The sequence below is a fragment of the Pogonomyrmex barbatus genome, unplaced genomic scaffold, assembly GCF_055798465.1.
Source record: "Pogonomyrmex barbatus isolate J1 unplaced genomic scaffold, ASM5579846v1 scaffold7, whole genome shotgun sequence".
NCBI classification, from domain to species: Eukaryota; Metazoa; Arthropoda; class Insecta; order Hymenoptera; family Formicidae; genus Pogonomyrmex; species Pogonomyrmex barbatus.
Window position 1 is genome coordinate 7,918,901 of NW_028297171.1, and position 14,315 is coordinate 7,933,215.

The 14,315-nt window shown below is 29.0% G+C and overlaps 3 protein-coding genes and 1 long non-coding RNA gene across 19 annotated transcripts; 2 read left to right on the plus strand and 2 right to left on the minus strand.

Annotated features, from left to right (window-relative positions):
* LOC105433383 (5-taurinomethyluridine-[tRNA] synthase subunit MTO1, mitochondrial) lies at nt 1–11,762 on the plus strand. 9 transcript variants are annotated; one of them, XM_089083443.1, is made up of 17 exons: nt 3,195–3,340; nt 4,765–5,017; nt 5,292–5,591; nt 5,706–5,882; nt 6,021–6,428; nt 6,526–6,698; nt 7,041–7,490; nt 7,649–7,752; nt 7,881–7,941; nt 8,162–8,277; nt 8,367–8,428; nt 8,969–9,316; nt 9,883–10,018; nt 10,414–10,580; nt 10,790–10,928; nt 11,207–11,345; nt 11,617–11,762. In XM_089083443.1, the coding sequence occupies exons 2-10, from the start codon at nt 4,801–4,803 to the stop codon at nt 8,273–8,275; spliced, it is 2,004 nt and encodes a 667-aa protein (XP_088939569.1). In that variant the 5' UTR covers nt 3,195–3,340; nt 4,765–4,800; the 3' UTR covers nt 8,276–8,277; nt 8,367–8,428; nt 8,969–9,316; nt 9,883–10,018; nt 10,414–10,580; nt 10,790–10,928; nt 11,207–11,345; nt 11,617–11,762. The 9 variants fall into 9 exon arrangements, with proteins under 9 accessions (XP_088939573.1, XP_088939572.1, XP_088939569.1 ...); XM_089083444.1 differs by having other exon boundaries at nt 9,050–9,316; XM_089083447.1 differs by lacking the exon at nt 3,195–3,340 and adding an exon at nt 1–134 and having other exon boundaries at nt 8,162–8,428.
* On the minus strand, nt 427–2,531 carry LOC105433382 (uncharacterized). The gene is made up of 4 exons (XM_011648682.3): nt 2,030–2,531; nt 1,397–1,871; nt 1,255–1,326; nt 427–1,164 (listed from the first exon to the last, which is right to left on the minus strand). Exons 1-4 carry the CDS (start codon nt 2,106–2,108, stop codon nt 873–875), a joined length of 918 nt encoding a protein of 305 aa, XP_011646984.1. The 5' UTR covers nt 2,109–2,531; the 3' UTR covers nt 427–872.
* LOC105433384 (MKRN2 opposite strand protein) lies at nt 3,193–4,445 on the plus strand. Of its 6 annotated transcripts, none has more exons than XM_089083459.1 (2): nt 3,193–3,340; nt 3,668–4,445. In XM_089083459.1, the coding sequence occupies exon 2, from the start codon at nt 3,754–3,756 to the stop codon at nt 4,369–4,371; it is 618 nt and encodes a 205-aa protein (XP_088939585.1). In that variant the 5' UTR covers nt 3,193–3,340; nt 3,668–3,753; the 3' UTR covers nt 4,372–4,445. The 6 variants fall into 6 exon arrangements, with proteins under 6 accessions (XP_088939585.1, XP_088939581.1, XP_088939586.1 ...); XM_089083455.1 differs by having other exon boundaries at nt 3,219–3,340; nt 3,530–4,445; XM_089083460.1 differs by having other exon boundaries at nt 3,244–3,326.
* A 198-nt stretch (nt 11,763–11,960) lies between the features above and the next one.
* LOC105433385 (uncharacterized) lies at nt 11,961–14,031 on the minus strand. 3 transcript variants are annotated; one of them, XR_016140957.1, is made up of 2 exons: nt 13,886–14,031; nt 11,961–12,799 (listed from the first exon to the last, which is right to left on the minus strand). It is a non-coding gene; the product is annotated as an uncharacterized LOC105433385 (long non-coding RNA). The 3 variants fall into 3 exon arrangements; XR_016140958.1 differs by having other exon boundaries at nt 13,770–13,892; XR_016140959.1 differs by lacking the exon at nt 13,886–14,031 and adding an exon at nt 13,610–13,759.
* Nucleotides 14,032–14,315: the final 284 nt, after the last annotated feature.

Sequence of the window (14,315 nt, forward strand, 5' to 3'; positions counted from 1 at the left end):
TCCGGCTATCTCTTATTGGACATTTATTTGGGTAGAAGTCGTGCTAGAAAAATGTCGCGATCACCGAATAGATTCATTGAAGCCAAGGAAGAGAAGTTAAACACGAGGAAAGAATATCGGTAGTATTCGATAAGGTAATATCTTCGATCGATATTTAATAATTTTTTATTTTTGAATTTATATATAATTTCAGATATTTAATAATTTATAATAATTATATATAATAATTTCAGATAATTTTGCTTATATCATCAATTACTTGCAGTACAATGTTAACTTTGATAAAGAATATATTTTTTTATTATTAAATAATTTTATTAGTTTACATAGATTATTAATGAATTAGGAATGTTTATCTCGTACATATTTAATTTAATATAGATTGATTATATCTAAAAATATAGGGACCAAGATGAATTAGAACACTTAAACAGTATTACAAATTAATGTATTCTTTTAATATTAATGTACAGATCTGGATGGTAATAGGTAACTTGGATTTATACAAATTTAATCTTAATTTTACTTAATTTTTACGATTAGATTTATTTTTATCTAATATTAGATTTTAAAATAAAGTAACTTATGAATTAACAATTCAGACTCCATTTTTGTAATTCAATTGACATGCAAAAATCCATTTTTCTATAATTACATATATTCAACATTTAAAATTAAATAGTAAACAGATCTTAATACTTTTGTATTATATATCTGTCTCTAATCTTGCAACTGCCTTGTTAAATCAATATTGAAAGATAATAAAGATACAAGGAAATTGTTGCCTTCTTTGTGTTTAATAAAATAAATAAGTTGTTATTTTGCAACTATTGAGAATGTAAAGATTTTGGCCTTGTCTGGTATAAATCGCATTATGTATTTCTAGACTTGAGAATAGTCATCATCTCCTCTAGCAAATGATTTTTCGTCTCTCTTTGTTCCTCCGCTCGTGCTAGCGCTTCTTTTTGTATATCTCGCATTTCAATACATACTTGCAAAACTTCATTTTGCACACAACTAGAATTTTTACTACTGCTTTCCATCTTGTTAATTAAATTCCTTAACAAACGCTGACAGCTTTGCAGATTCTCGATTATTTTTACATTTTGAGCCTCCAGTCTTGCATTTTGTTGAGTAGTTTTGCAATTTTGTGCTGCCTCCATGCTGCATATAAGATTGTGAATGATTATCTTTAACATATAGGTCTTCAAGAAATTGATGAATAATTTAAAATATTTACAAATTACTACTTACGCTGCCTTTGTCTCTCCTTCTCCATTTGTTTCCGTCTCAAATAGATCATTGGAAAAAATTTCATCCAGATCTCTATAAGTGTTTTTTTATGGAATTAATAATTAAGATGATTTATGATAGCAGACTCTGAAAGTAGACTTACTGTTCATAAGTACAGATATATTTCCCTCTTCCATTTCTCCTGTTATATATCATCATGTTCTTATAAGCACGCTTGAGTGTTTTATATCTGTTTTCCACTTGTAAAGGGGATACATGAAAACCATTGTCTATCAATTTGTTGGCTATTTCTTGATATGCTTTCTTCATATTTTTCAGTTGGCGATTCTTCACCAATTCTTTCTTTGCTTTATACTCTTTTAAAAAGATTTTTGTTGAGGCGTCACACCATGGGAAAACTGAGTTCCCGCCTTTACTCGTCGTTGGTGTATTAAACTTCTCTTCATTTAATTTATTCTCATTCAACTTATCTACTTTTTTATCGCTTTCCGAATCATTTTCAGCAAACTCCCATGGGATGACATCAATAAATATATCTTTGCCATTGACATTAAAGCACATCTGTTCCTGTTTATCATCGATCTCCGATATATGAAGTTGGAATGCTATGTTCTCCTCTGTATATGCAATACATATTTAGATTAATGTTTGTCAATACACTTTTATACTGACCTTACTTATTTCTAGCAGATATTATATAGCAAGAGGAATAATAAATACTGTGTAGTATTGAGTGATATCATATGAGTATCATAAAACTTGTTAAATACATTACCTTCGCATGTGATCGTAACAAACCCATTGCTGTCTATGATCACCTTGCCGTCATCGTCGCGATTAAACCAGGCTTTCATCTTTGTTGTGGGAAAAGCTTCGAGGTGTCCGATTGCGTATAACCGTAAGTTTGGCCAACCCAACGTACTCGATGGCCGATTGGTTTTCTCACTTCAATTTTAACAAAATTGCGATGCTTTTTCGCGCTATGAGCCGCAATATCTTATTTTCGCGCTTTATTTCGTTGCACCTTTTGCACCTCTGATATTTCGGCTGCAGAAAGTGTAAGAAGGTGCAGCGGTGCAAGTATATGTACGGTACAATTGCAAGAACTTACGCTGCGTCGACGAGAACGTACGTACGTACGTGTACCTCACCAGCAAGGAAACGGATGCGGAAATGGTAAGGATCCAGCGGAGTGAGGAGAGAGAAATACTTTCGATCCCTTTTATCTCATTTCACTGACGCCGAAGGAATGACGGCGCTGTCGAACGATATTGCCAACTTACGAGTTTCAGCCGATAAAGTAGGTCTTTTATATCCTCGATTCCCTTTCTACTTTGAACTTTACAAAAACCAATATTCATAGTCAATTCTTACGCGAGGTCTGCAATATGAGTTTATAGTCGCAAGGACAATCATAACGTTCTTCGGTCATATTCGTAGTCGTTTAAATTGGTCAATTTCTATTCTAACGACTACGATTACAATACGTCGCTGCGACGGACCAATGAGAAGAGAGCATCGTGTACACGCAAGAACACTTTGTTTTTTTTGATTGATATGTTACAACTTAGCGACTCACGACAAACCGTTGTAGGATGCGATTCTCTTGGTGCTACAAATGCTTTAAAACATTTTTTGATTAGTCAATTCATAAAATTTTTTATTCTGATTGGTTAATCAAATACTTCGAAATATTTGTAGCAGTATGCTGATCACAATCATGATATAATGTTATCATGATATAATGTTTGTCTACGGTTGTGATCAGCATGCGAAATATTTGATTAACTAATCGACTGCGACTTAATTAAGCGACATTACAATTGCATAGACTCTGATTATATTAAGATCATTATCTATTAATACTTTACATTACTTTGTCTCTTTAATTAATACATCCTCTTTGCCCTCATAATCAGTCATAGTACAGTCTATATATTTTTAAGTTCATGATGACAATCTATTTGTAACAAAACTTGACACTACTGTAATTCGTTTACACATATAATACGCATGTGCCTGACGTCGATTTCGGATTCATTACAAAAACTGACAATTTACATAATACAATTGTACGTGCACTTATGTAAGTAACTATATTTTCATCATACATAAATGTAATATCACGGGATAACGGGATTGATTCTTTGCGTCATTCATGGAGTATCATTTTTAGGTTAGGTTAGGACATGTATACTTTCTTATATATTGTTTTATGTCCGTCACATGTATATTTTTTTATACATTCCGCTTGTTTTTGCTTTCTCGTTTCCAGTGCGAATGTTGTATAAAATAAATAAAACGGCATGATGAGTGAAATGTTGACGAAGTCGAACTTGACATGATAAACATTTCTTCTACGCATATCTCATACGAGCCGGCATTCTCTTTTTTAATAAGAAAACTTTTCTAGAAAAACGAGAATAGAATTAAATCGAAACTTTCGTTGGTTGTGAATACTGGAGAGTGTCAAAGTGCTCTTGAGTGCTCTTTGAAAACATGAACAACGACCCGGGCATCATCTGTTTCCGTCATTGTCCAACGAAGAGTGTATTCTGCAAGCGTATTCCAGCGATTTGCCCAGTGTGCATATCACAAATACAAAATTTCGTCGTGGATCCATTTCGTGTTCCATATCCGTTTGTGAATGCTGTACATACTTCCAGTAGTGTCATTATTCGGCCCTCACAGGGCAATTTCCTTGATGATTATAATGTAACACGTGATGACCTGCATGTCGGGATAGTCAACTCTAGTGGTGACATTGTGGAGTTTGACAAGAAAGGATTGATAGTGAATGATGTTGCCAGTTGGACCAACTGTGTCGCCTTAGAGGTTGTGCCAGCTGCCTGGACCAATCGATGGGACGAAACATTGTCGCTTATATTAAAAGATATCAAGTGGAGATCTAGTAATTATAACACCATTAGCCTGAACTGTTTCGACTTTGTTTTAGAATTTTTCAACAATCTAGGTTATACAGATTTAAGATTTGCAAATAAGGAAGACTTATGCGAACGATTGATACTCTCAAAATTACAAAATGTAATTCGATATATTTCGGTATACAGAGCCTTGAAGGCTCAGGAATGTCTGCTGTCGAATTATCATACTTGATACATCTTATTATTTCTATATTTTTTATTTGTATTATTTGAAATTAATGCAATAAAAGTGTTCATATTTATATATCTGTTTTCTTATTATTTCCTACTTTCTTATTAATTATTTTTTATTTTGTTGAAAAAGAATAACATTTTACAAGATAAAAAAGAATCACAAAGTTTTAGTTTATTGACGAATAAAAATCAAATTTAACAGAAAAATTAAATGATACACCATATGTAATAGAAATATTAATATAGATATAGATTTAACATAGAATAAATGATAATAAATGTTTCATGAAATTATAAGAAATTTGTGCTTACCAGCATTTGACACTATTATCTTATTTGATTCACAAATAATTTATTTTTTTGAAATTTAAGAGCTTTAAATATTTTTTAGAAAATAAAATTCGAACGACTGCAATAGTGAGACAAAATGATTTTTACAAGAATGAGGTCATCTTTGTTACATCGACAAATGTATGATGGGTGTTTCAAACAGAAACGATTATTGAGAGACCTAATAAATAAAGATACAAACAAATTTGATGTGATTGTTGTTGGTGGTGGTCATGCTGGGACCGAAGCGTCTACTGCTGCTGTTAGAATGGGTGCGAAGACACTGTTGGTTACCCAGAAAAAAAGTACTATAGGTACGTATATACTTAAAGCTACTCTGTAATATTATGTTGAAATCTATTAGATCACTGCAAAATGTTATATTCTGAATACTTTAATTTTACAGAATGCTCTTGTTAAAATTAATTATTATTTAATAATCAAATATGCATTGCATTAGAATAAGGTAATATTAAAAAAAAATGTTTTTATAAAATATTTATAATTTTTAACTATTTTTACATTTAAAATAAATTTTTGGAAGTAAGATATATGGCATAATATATTTGAATATGATTACATTTGTAGGGGAAATGTCATGTAATCCGTCCTTTGGTGGAATCGGAAAAGGCCATCTGATGAGAGAAGTGGATGCTTTAGATGGAGTATGTTGTCGGATATGCGATATTTCAGGAGTACATTATAAGGTTTTGAACAAGAGGAAAGGGCCGGCGGTATGGGGTCTCAGAGCTCAAATTGACAGAGCATTATATAAGAAACATCTTCAGGCAGAGCTTTTCAATATGCCTGGATTACATATTTATGAATCCTCTGTAGAAGATTTGATTTTGGAAAACGATTCTCTATCTTGCCATGGAGTAATTCTCAGTATGTTTTGAATTTTATAAAAATATGAAAATAAAATAATGAAAATAATTAAATAGTAAAGTTATTAATTTTAATTTTATATAAGATATTACATATATATATTTTATTTTATAGGAGATGGAACAGAGATATTTGGTGATGCTGTAGTTATAACTACAGGAACTTTTTTGAAAGGCCAAATAAACATCGGATTAGAGAAAAGGCCTGCAGGTAGATTGAACGATGAACCTAGTATTGGTTTAGCAAATACACTTGACAAACTTGGGTTTCGAATAGGAAGATTGAAAACTGGTATAAATAATGTTTCATACAATATATATTTTAAATTTGCATGTTTGATTTAACTATTTAATGGATATATTTTTTATTTAGCATTTTAATTTATATCTGCATTAAAATTGCTTTAATGTTAAGAATTTTAATTTTTAGGAACGCCGCCGAGATTGGAGAAAGAAAGCATCGATTTTACCAAATGTATGAAATCTTTGCCGGACAAATCTCCTATGCCATTCTCGTTTATGAACGATAACGTATGGCTACCACCTGAGGAGCAATTATTGACGTATCTAACATACACAAATGAAGATGTAGCAAAGATCATAAAAGATAATATGCACTGTAATTTACATGTCACAGAAGAGATATCGGGTCCGCGATATTGCCCGAGTATAGAAAGTAAAATTTTGCGATTTAAAACGTCACAACATCAGATTTGGCTAGAACCGGAAGGCCTTGACTCACCATTGATTTATCCTAGTGGATTATCGTGCACTCTACCAGAAGAGAAACAAATAGAGCTTGTTAAATGTATTCCAGGATTGGAAAACGCTCGTTTAGGTAAGTTTATCATAATATAATAGAGATTTTTTTCTATTATAATTTTATGTTACAGAATCTTTTTAATTTTTTTATATTTATATTTATATTTGCACAGTGAAACCTGGTTACGGTGTCGAATACGACTATATAGATCCCAGAGAATTGACTAGTCAATTGGAGACCAAAAAGATTCCTGGACTATTCCTCGCCGGACAAATAAACGGTACCACTGGTTACGAAGAGGCAGCTGCACAAGGTATTGTTGCGGGAGTTAACGCGGCTGCTAAGGTAATTGAGATCTAGAAAGTTCTAGATTATATTAATGGAGAGAAAACAAATTTAAGATTCACATTGCAATGCAATGAATGGAGAAAAAAAAATTTAAGATTCATATTACATTGCAATGAATCAAAAAGTATAAAATTTCTTTTGGATAATTTTATTTATTTATCCAATCTTTTCACTAATTGAAAATCTTATTTATTTTTAAAGAATTTATGATTTTCTCATATGTAAATTTCCGTATTTTATTATTTCACAATATTGTCTATTGAGAGGCCTTATATATACATATACGTTTCTAAATGCTGCGCGCGTTTCATATTTTAAATAAATCTATGTATAATCCAGGTGTTTGAGAAACCACCGCTTTTGATAAGTCGAACTGAAGGTTACATTGGTGTCCTCATTGATGATTTAACTACAGAAGGTACCACGGAACCATACAGAATGTTCACCAGTAGATCAGAGTTTCGGCTGAGATTGCGTCCCGATAACGCTGATCAGAGATTGACGGAGAAAGGTTATGCGGTAGGCTGTGTTTCTCGCGAGAGGCTCGACAAAACGAGAAAAATGTTTAATAAAATGCAGGAAGCTATACAAATACTCAAAAATGACATACGGTCGAATTCGAAATGGCGGAAATTATTAAAACTAAAGAGCTCGAAAGCCACTGGGCCCAAATCAGCATTTGATATGCTGTCTATAACAACCGAGGAAATCACGTTTGCGCAGTTAGCGAAATTGTTGCCGAATTTAGCACATTTGGATGGAGATCTCAATCTAGCAAGAAGAATAGAGGTTTGCGAATTAATTATTAGATGTCATATTTTGAAAGAAAAATTTGTACAATTAAAAAAAGTATTTAAAAACGAAAAAATTTTTAGAAAATTTAATCAGACGCATTTGAGTAAGAAATTTATCCATCAATATTCATAAAATGTCTTAAATGATTTCAGATAGAGACAAAATATGTTCATTTTGTTGCGGAACAACAGGATCAAGTGGACGATCTCAGGAGAAACGAGCGCATGATTATACCCGATGATATCGACTATGATAGGTGAAAATTATTTTGTAGTTCGATTATTTAATTGTTACATAGTGGAATTGATAAAAATATGTAATATTTTAAATCTTAAATTCTAACGAAGATGTGAGCGATTATTAACTATTTATTTTTTGTTACAGTCCTGATTTAAATTTATCGAATGAAGATCGAGAGAAACTTGCAAAATATCTTCCACGCACGGTAAATCTTCCTGTTGTTAACTTTTCTACAAAAATTTTGATTTCTAATTTGTATTGCCAAGCGAATTTCTTTTTCTTTTCATTTTAATCACAAATAATATTCGTTGCTATTGAAGTATAATTATTCTACATGATTGATATTTATTATTTTTTTAATCAAATGATCTTTTTTTGAATTAATTTTTATCTTGAAATCTATATTAATAAGATTTATCTTGCAGATTGCAGCGGCAAATAAAATTTCTGGTGTGACACCTACGGCTATATTGCGGCTACTTTATTATATTAGACATTACTCCAAGGAGAATGTGCAAGAACATAGAAATATATTATAAAAGTAAAAGATAATAAATAATTTAATTCCTTTCATAAGATGCATCATTAACATTTCAATTAATATTTCATTAACATTTCATTAACAAACAGGATTTATATAGGGAATTGATCATAAATAAAGATCTCTCCATGGATGAAATATTTTAAATGATGTAAGTATTTGACATGGAATTTTTAATATATATTTAATATGATTGAAATTCTTTACAAAGAAGAATGATTTAAAGAGAGTTAATATATTTGTTATGTTTTATTAATCAGTAATATAAAAAATTTTCATGTCTTAAAAATTTTTTAATATTGTACTTAAGATTGATTCCGATTAATTCCATTCAAATTAATCAACGATTAATCATGAAAATTGTAATAAAATTTCTAATTATATAATTTATCGTCTTCAGTTTAATCTTTCTTCTTATGTATCAAATGACAAAATTAATTCTATTCATATTAATAAAATAATATTGAATATATTAATTATTAATTAAATTAATTGAAATTTGATTCAAGAAATTATAATATTTTTTTATCAATGTAAATCAATTTATTCTTGATCTATTCTTTGTTCTTTATCTTTTATTTTTTTCTTTATGCTAAAAATCGATCTGAAATCTCGGTCAAAGAAAAATTGACTTGCAATAGCTATTCGATCAATTGATCAATATGATTAATCATTTTTTCCTCCATTCGAGATTTTGAATCAATCTTTAGTGTCATGGACACAAAGTTTGAAGTTATAATTGGACATACCACTCACATCGACCGATGCCTAGGAATTTTCTAGTGAGCTACCTATCAAAAGATCTATTATTTAACCAATCAGCAATGTATCCGATTGGACCTCATCTAAAACTAAACGAAAAGTAAACGAATCGACCAATCACAGTTGGAAATTAATGGAGAAGAGTGGGGATTTCTCACGCAACAAGAACAATACGATTTCCGTTTCGTTTTCATTCATTTCCCTTTCTTCTACGATGTGGTTGAGATGTATCGTGCCGATCCATGTCTCGCACGACAAATTGCGGGAACACGAGATGGTGAGAAATCTCAATTTTTCTTAAGTTTATTCAATTTCGTTATTAATTTTCTTCATTGATTTTATCATTTCCATTCATGATTATTCGCCACGAGGATTAATTCGCGAACTATCTTTTCGACCACGTGTCTTGAATACATCGCATCGGTTTTCGCATGAATATTTTATATATATTATAATATATATATTTTATAAATTTTATATATATATATATATATAAATTTTATATATATATATATATATATATATATATATATATAAAATTAGTTTCTTAATAGCGTCCGAAAATTATGTAGAATCATTTTACTTTGCGTAAAAGAAAGGAATACAAAGGTGAAATAAACGAGAAGTATTTTAAGATACTTGATGTTTTATTTTGAAGCAAATATACTTTGAATTATTGTAATGAGCTCGAATATATTTTTTAAATGAGAGTTACTGATTTATCGATGATATATATCCTCACCCCTCAAGTTTTGATAAATATTTTATACCATTTTATACTATAATCATACGCTATGTAATGTATTATAAACAACTTATTAAGATATAATTTTTATTTTTCAGATTATTACATCTACTACAATTTTTAAGGAAAATTTGCATGATTTGATTTGGAATAAAATTTATTCTTTAAGATGACTAACATATATCACTCCATATTCTCAAAAATGAAAGATATTAACAAAAATCTAAGAATTAGGTAATTTAATATATAAACAATTATATAATTTTATATAACATTTAAGTAGCTTCTAATTTTTGATATATCTTTGTTAATTTGTTAATTTTGATGACATCACTATCCATATTTCTGAATAACAGTGACTATCACAATTATTTTACTGATTTGTTATAAATTTTAATCTTTCATGATTTTCCATAAGATACATTTCTGAAAAGAAATAATGAAAAGTAAATATGAAATATGTTTTATTTTTTAATAGTCTCCTAAGCATTTTTAAATGATGAAAATTATTAGTTACTGATTTATCAGTGATATATATCCCCCCCAATTTTGATAAATATTTTATATTTGTATGTTATATAATGTATTATAAGCGATGAGGTTATTAAAATACAATTTTTGTTTTTCAGATTAGATCTATGCAAGCATTTTTGAAGGAAATTTGCATAGAATATAAAAGAATCTAGAATTTAAGTTGGAAAGGAATAAAATATATTATTTCTTAAAATATCCAACATATATCACTCCAAAAGTTTTCAAAAATGAAAGATATTGACAAAGATCTAAGAATTTTTAGGTAATTTGATATAAACAATTATATAATTTTATATAACATTTTAGTAGTTTTTGTTTTAATGTATCTTTATTAATTTTGATGATGATACTATGGTCCGTGTTTCTGAATAACAATGATTATCACCACCATTTTACTGATTGTTGTAAATTTTAATTTTTCGTGATTTTCTATAAGATATATTGTTTATTAAAAAGAAATAATGATTGTAGGAAAAATAGATAATACATAGAAAGGAACAATTGACTGTTGATTGTTAATATATTTTGCATTGTACCAAAATTTGCAGTGGAGCAGTTTTGGTTACAAAGATATTAATCAACATGAAAATATCTCTTCTACTGAGAAAAGGTAAATAATTAATATTGGTTTCTTATTTTTATTACTTTTATCTTAATGTTGTTTTTAAAGAATTTTTAGGTAATTTGATATAAACAATTATATAATTTTATATAACATTTTAGTAGTTTTTGTTTTGATGTACCTTTATTAATTTTGATGATGATACTATGGTCCGTGTTTCTGAATAACAATGATTATCACCACCATTTTACTGATTGTTGTAAATTTTAATTTTTCGTGATTTTCTATAAGATATATTGTTTATTAAAAAGAAATAATGATTGTAGGAAAAGTAGATAATACATAGAAAGGAACAATTGACTGTTGATTGTTTATATACTTTGCATTATATCAAAATTTGCACTGGAGCAGTTTTAGTTACAAAGATATTAATGAACATGAAAATATCTCTTCTACTGAAAAAAGGTAAATAATTAATATTGCTTTCTTATTTTTATTACTTTTATCTTAATGTTGTTTTTAAAGAATTTTTAGGTAATTTGATATAAACAATTACATAATTTTATATAACATTTTAGTAGTTTTTGTTTTGATGTACTTTTATTAATTTTGATGATGATACTATGGTGTTTCTGAATAACAATGATTATCACCATTTTACTGATTGTTGTAAATTTTAATTTTTCGTGATTTTCTATAAGATATATTGTTCATTAAAAAGAAATAATGATTGTAGGAAAAATAGATAATACATAGCAAGAAACAATTGATTTTGTTAATTGTTAATATACTTTGTATTATATTTAAATTCGCAAAATATAAAACTGGAGCAATCTTGATTACAAAGAAATTAATATGAGAAGTATCTCCTGCTGAAAAGTGGTATGTTATTATTTCAATTTATTTGAAATTTAACTTTTTTATGATGTTTTCGATCGATGTTTCTGAATGATAATGATTATATTTATTTTACTGATTTGTAAATTTTTACTTTATATGATTAATTACAAAATATAGTTAAATATAATAATTTATTGAAAATGAAATATAATTCTAGAAAGAAAAAGTGAGATCATGAAATCAAATTGATTGATCGTTTATTGGATATGTTCAATGAGTAAAAATAGTTGAAGCACGATGATTACATTAATTCAGCTATGAAGATCTGCTAAATTTATCTACATGAACGGTGCTATCTTCATGAGCAAACTTATTCCGACTAATACCATCTTCAATAGTAATGCAGTAATTGTTCGAGGACGATTATGTACTTTGTTGCTAGAGGGTTGCTCGAAAGAGATGTGCTTTTTTTGAAAGTTCTCTCTGGATGGAGAGTGCCAGGTGTATTCCTAGCTATATGTCTTCAATATCGCCCTCAGGTTATATGACACAGGTCCTTTGTCTCCTCTTCCTTTTGCTTTTCCCTATATAATTTTATTGATATTTTTGAAAAATTGATAAATACTAATAATCCAGTCCTGCCTCTTCAACATTAATAACCATATTCTTCACTCACTCCCAGTTGTCTCAAACAGTTATTTATTTTTTTTCCTCTTCATCATACTTATTACACTGCCTTATCACATGATTCATGCTCTCATATTTATATCCAGAGATGTGCTTTGTTGCCAGAGGGTTGCTAGAGTTATCCTTTTCCAACTGGTTATGATCATACAATTAAATGTTTAATATTTCAAAAAGATATTGAAAATATGCAAAAATTATTTTATAGCAAAATGTTTTACATCCTTTTTTTCCTTTATTTTCTTTAAATTTAAGTTCATGATAATCGAAAGCGCTGTGGATACGGAGCAATTGGTCAGTAAGTTCTGTTGACTTTCCTATTTTGGAAGCTTTATATTGTTGACATCCAGGGTATTTTGTTGAATGAGGAAATAATCATAATCAATAATAAGCATCTGAAAAAAAAAGGAAACAAAAATAAAATAGTGCTAAAATAAATTATTAAGATTAAACTGTAAGATTTTATTCTTTTATTCGCTGTAGCCATATTGGTTTATGGTGGCAAAAATTGATATGTAATAAATAAATTGTATACAAATTTATTAATTTTTCTTTAAAAATATTTAAAAATATTTAATCCTGTGATCCTGAAACTGTAAAATGTGCGGGAAACTAAACATCTATGTGATTTGTCATAGTGAAAAATGATTTTTGAAATAGAATGCGTAGATTCATTCGCGCAAGTCATGTTATTAGAAATCTCAAATGAAATTAAACATGCGCGCATGAATTTGCGCGAGTCTGTATTCCATTGTTGAATTCCCATACTAGTGTAGTCATATTTTGTGGGGGCAAATTCTATTGGATGTTCAATTTTTAATGTATACATGTATTATTGAGAGATATAGATATCAAAATACATCATATAAGTATCGAGAAAAATATTTAGGAAATTTGCGTCATATCTATGACATGTTGTATATATAAATTCGAAACAACTAGTAAAAAGAACAATATTCAATATTTTAGATAAATAATCTTTTATATTATTTTAAAATTTTTAATAAAAAACACTATGCATTTTTTGTATAATGGTTTCAGTTTTCAGTTTTCCGTTTAAAGATGAACAATTGGCAGCATGGATGCAATAAATAAACCACAGTGGACACCCTCAAAAAATAGTAGAATTTGTAGTCTACATTTTACTAAAAATGGTTATTTGAATCCAGGAGAATATGTAAAACATTTAAAACCTAATACTATACCATCCGTATTTCATTATGTTACTATATTATTTGCAACAACAAGAATTAAAGGAAAAAAAGATATAAATAAAGTAAATGTGAACTCAATTATGGATATTGATAATCAAACTGTGCCGGACAATGTACAGATGGACATAAGCAATACAGATTGTTTATATACAGAATTATATTCAGAAAAAAGTGTAACATCTCCAGGATTATCACACATGATATTTTTAACTCAGAAATGACTTTTATAATTTTTATCTTGTTTCAAAATAATTGGCTCTTTGAAACCTTGATAATATGTGCTATTGTTGCTTGTTACTATGTATGTTCCTGTTTAATTTCATTAGGAGCGCCTAACAACATGACTTAACATGTACGCTCATATGTACGAGGGAATTTGCAATTCTCATATTCCATTGTTATGTTTTATTACTGGTTATGGGAGTGTTTCATTGGCTGCGTTCAACAGAGAAAGCAGATCAGTGAGCGTTCAGTGATTTCCTTATTATGATTGGTTTTTACATTTAGATTCAACGAAGATTTAAAAGAAAGAACCAATCATATTGAAAAATCACCGAACGCTCACTGATCTGCTTTTTCTGCTGAACGCAGCCATTACTGGATGGGTAGCATTTTGTGCTACAAATGCTTCGAAGCATTTCTTGATTGGTCAATTCATAAAATTCCTTGTTCTGATTGGTTAATCAATATACTTTGA

Bases quoted from the DNA above. Each gene is read 5' to 3' on its own strand.
- LOC105433382 (XM_011648682.3), bottom strand. From the start codon at position 2,108: ATGAAAGCCTGGTTTAATCGCGACGATGACGGCAAGGTGATCATAGAC. The intron at 1,872-2,029 runs GTAATGTATTTA...TTGCATATACAG, and splicing joins TGTTACGATCACATGCGAAG to AGGAGAACATAGCATTCCAA. The intron at 1,327-1,396 runs GTAAGTCTACTT...AAACACTTATAG, and splicing joins TATATCTGTACTTATGAACA to AGATCTGGATGAAATTTTTT.
- LOC105433384 (XM_089083459.1), top strand. From the start codon at position 3,754: ATGAACAACGACCCGGGCATCATCTGTTTCCGTCATTGTCCAACGAAG.
- LOC105433383 (XM_089083447.1), top strand. From the start codon at position 4,801: ATGATTTTTACAAGAATGAGGTCATCTTTGTTACATCGACAAATGTAT. The intron at 5,883-6,020 runs GTATAAATAATG...TTTAATTTTTAG, and splicing joins AATAGGAAGATTGAAAACTG to GAACGCCGCCGAGATTGGAG. The intron at 7,491-7,648 runs GTTTGCGAATTA...AAATGATTTCAG, and splicing joins ATCTAGCAAGAAGAATAGAG to ATAGAGACAAAATATGTTCA.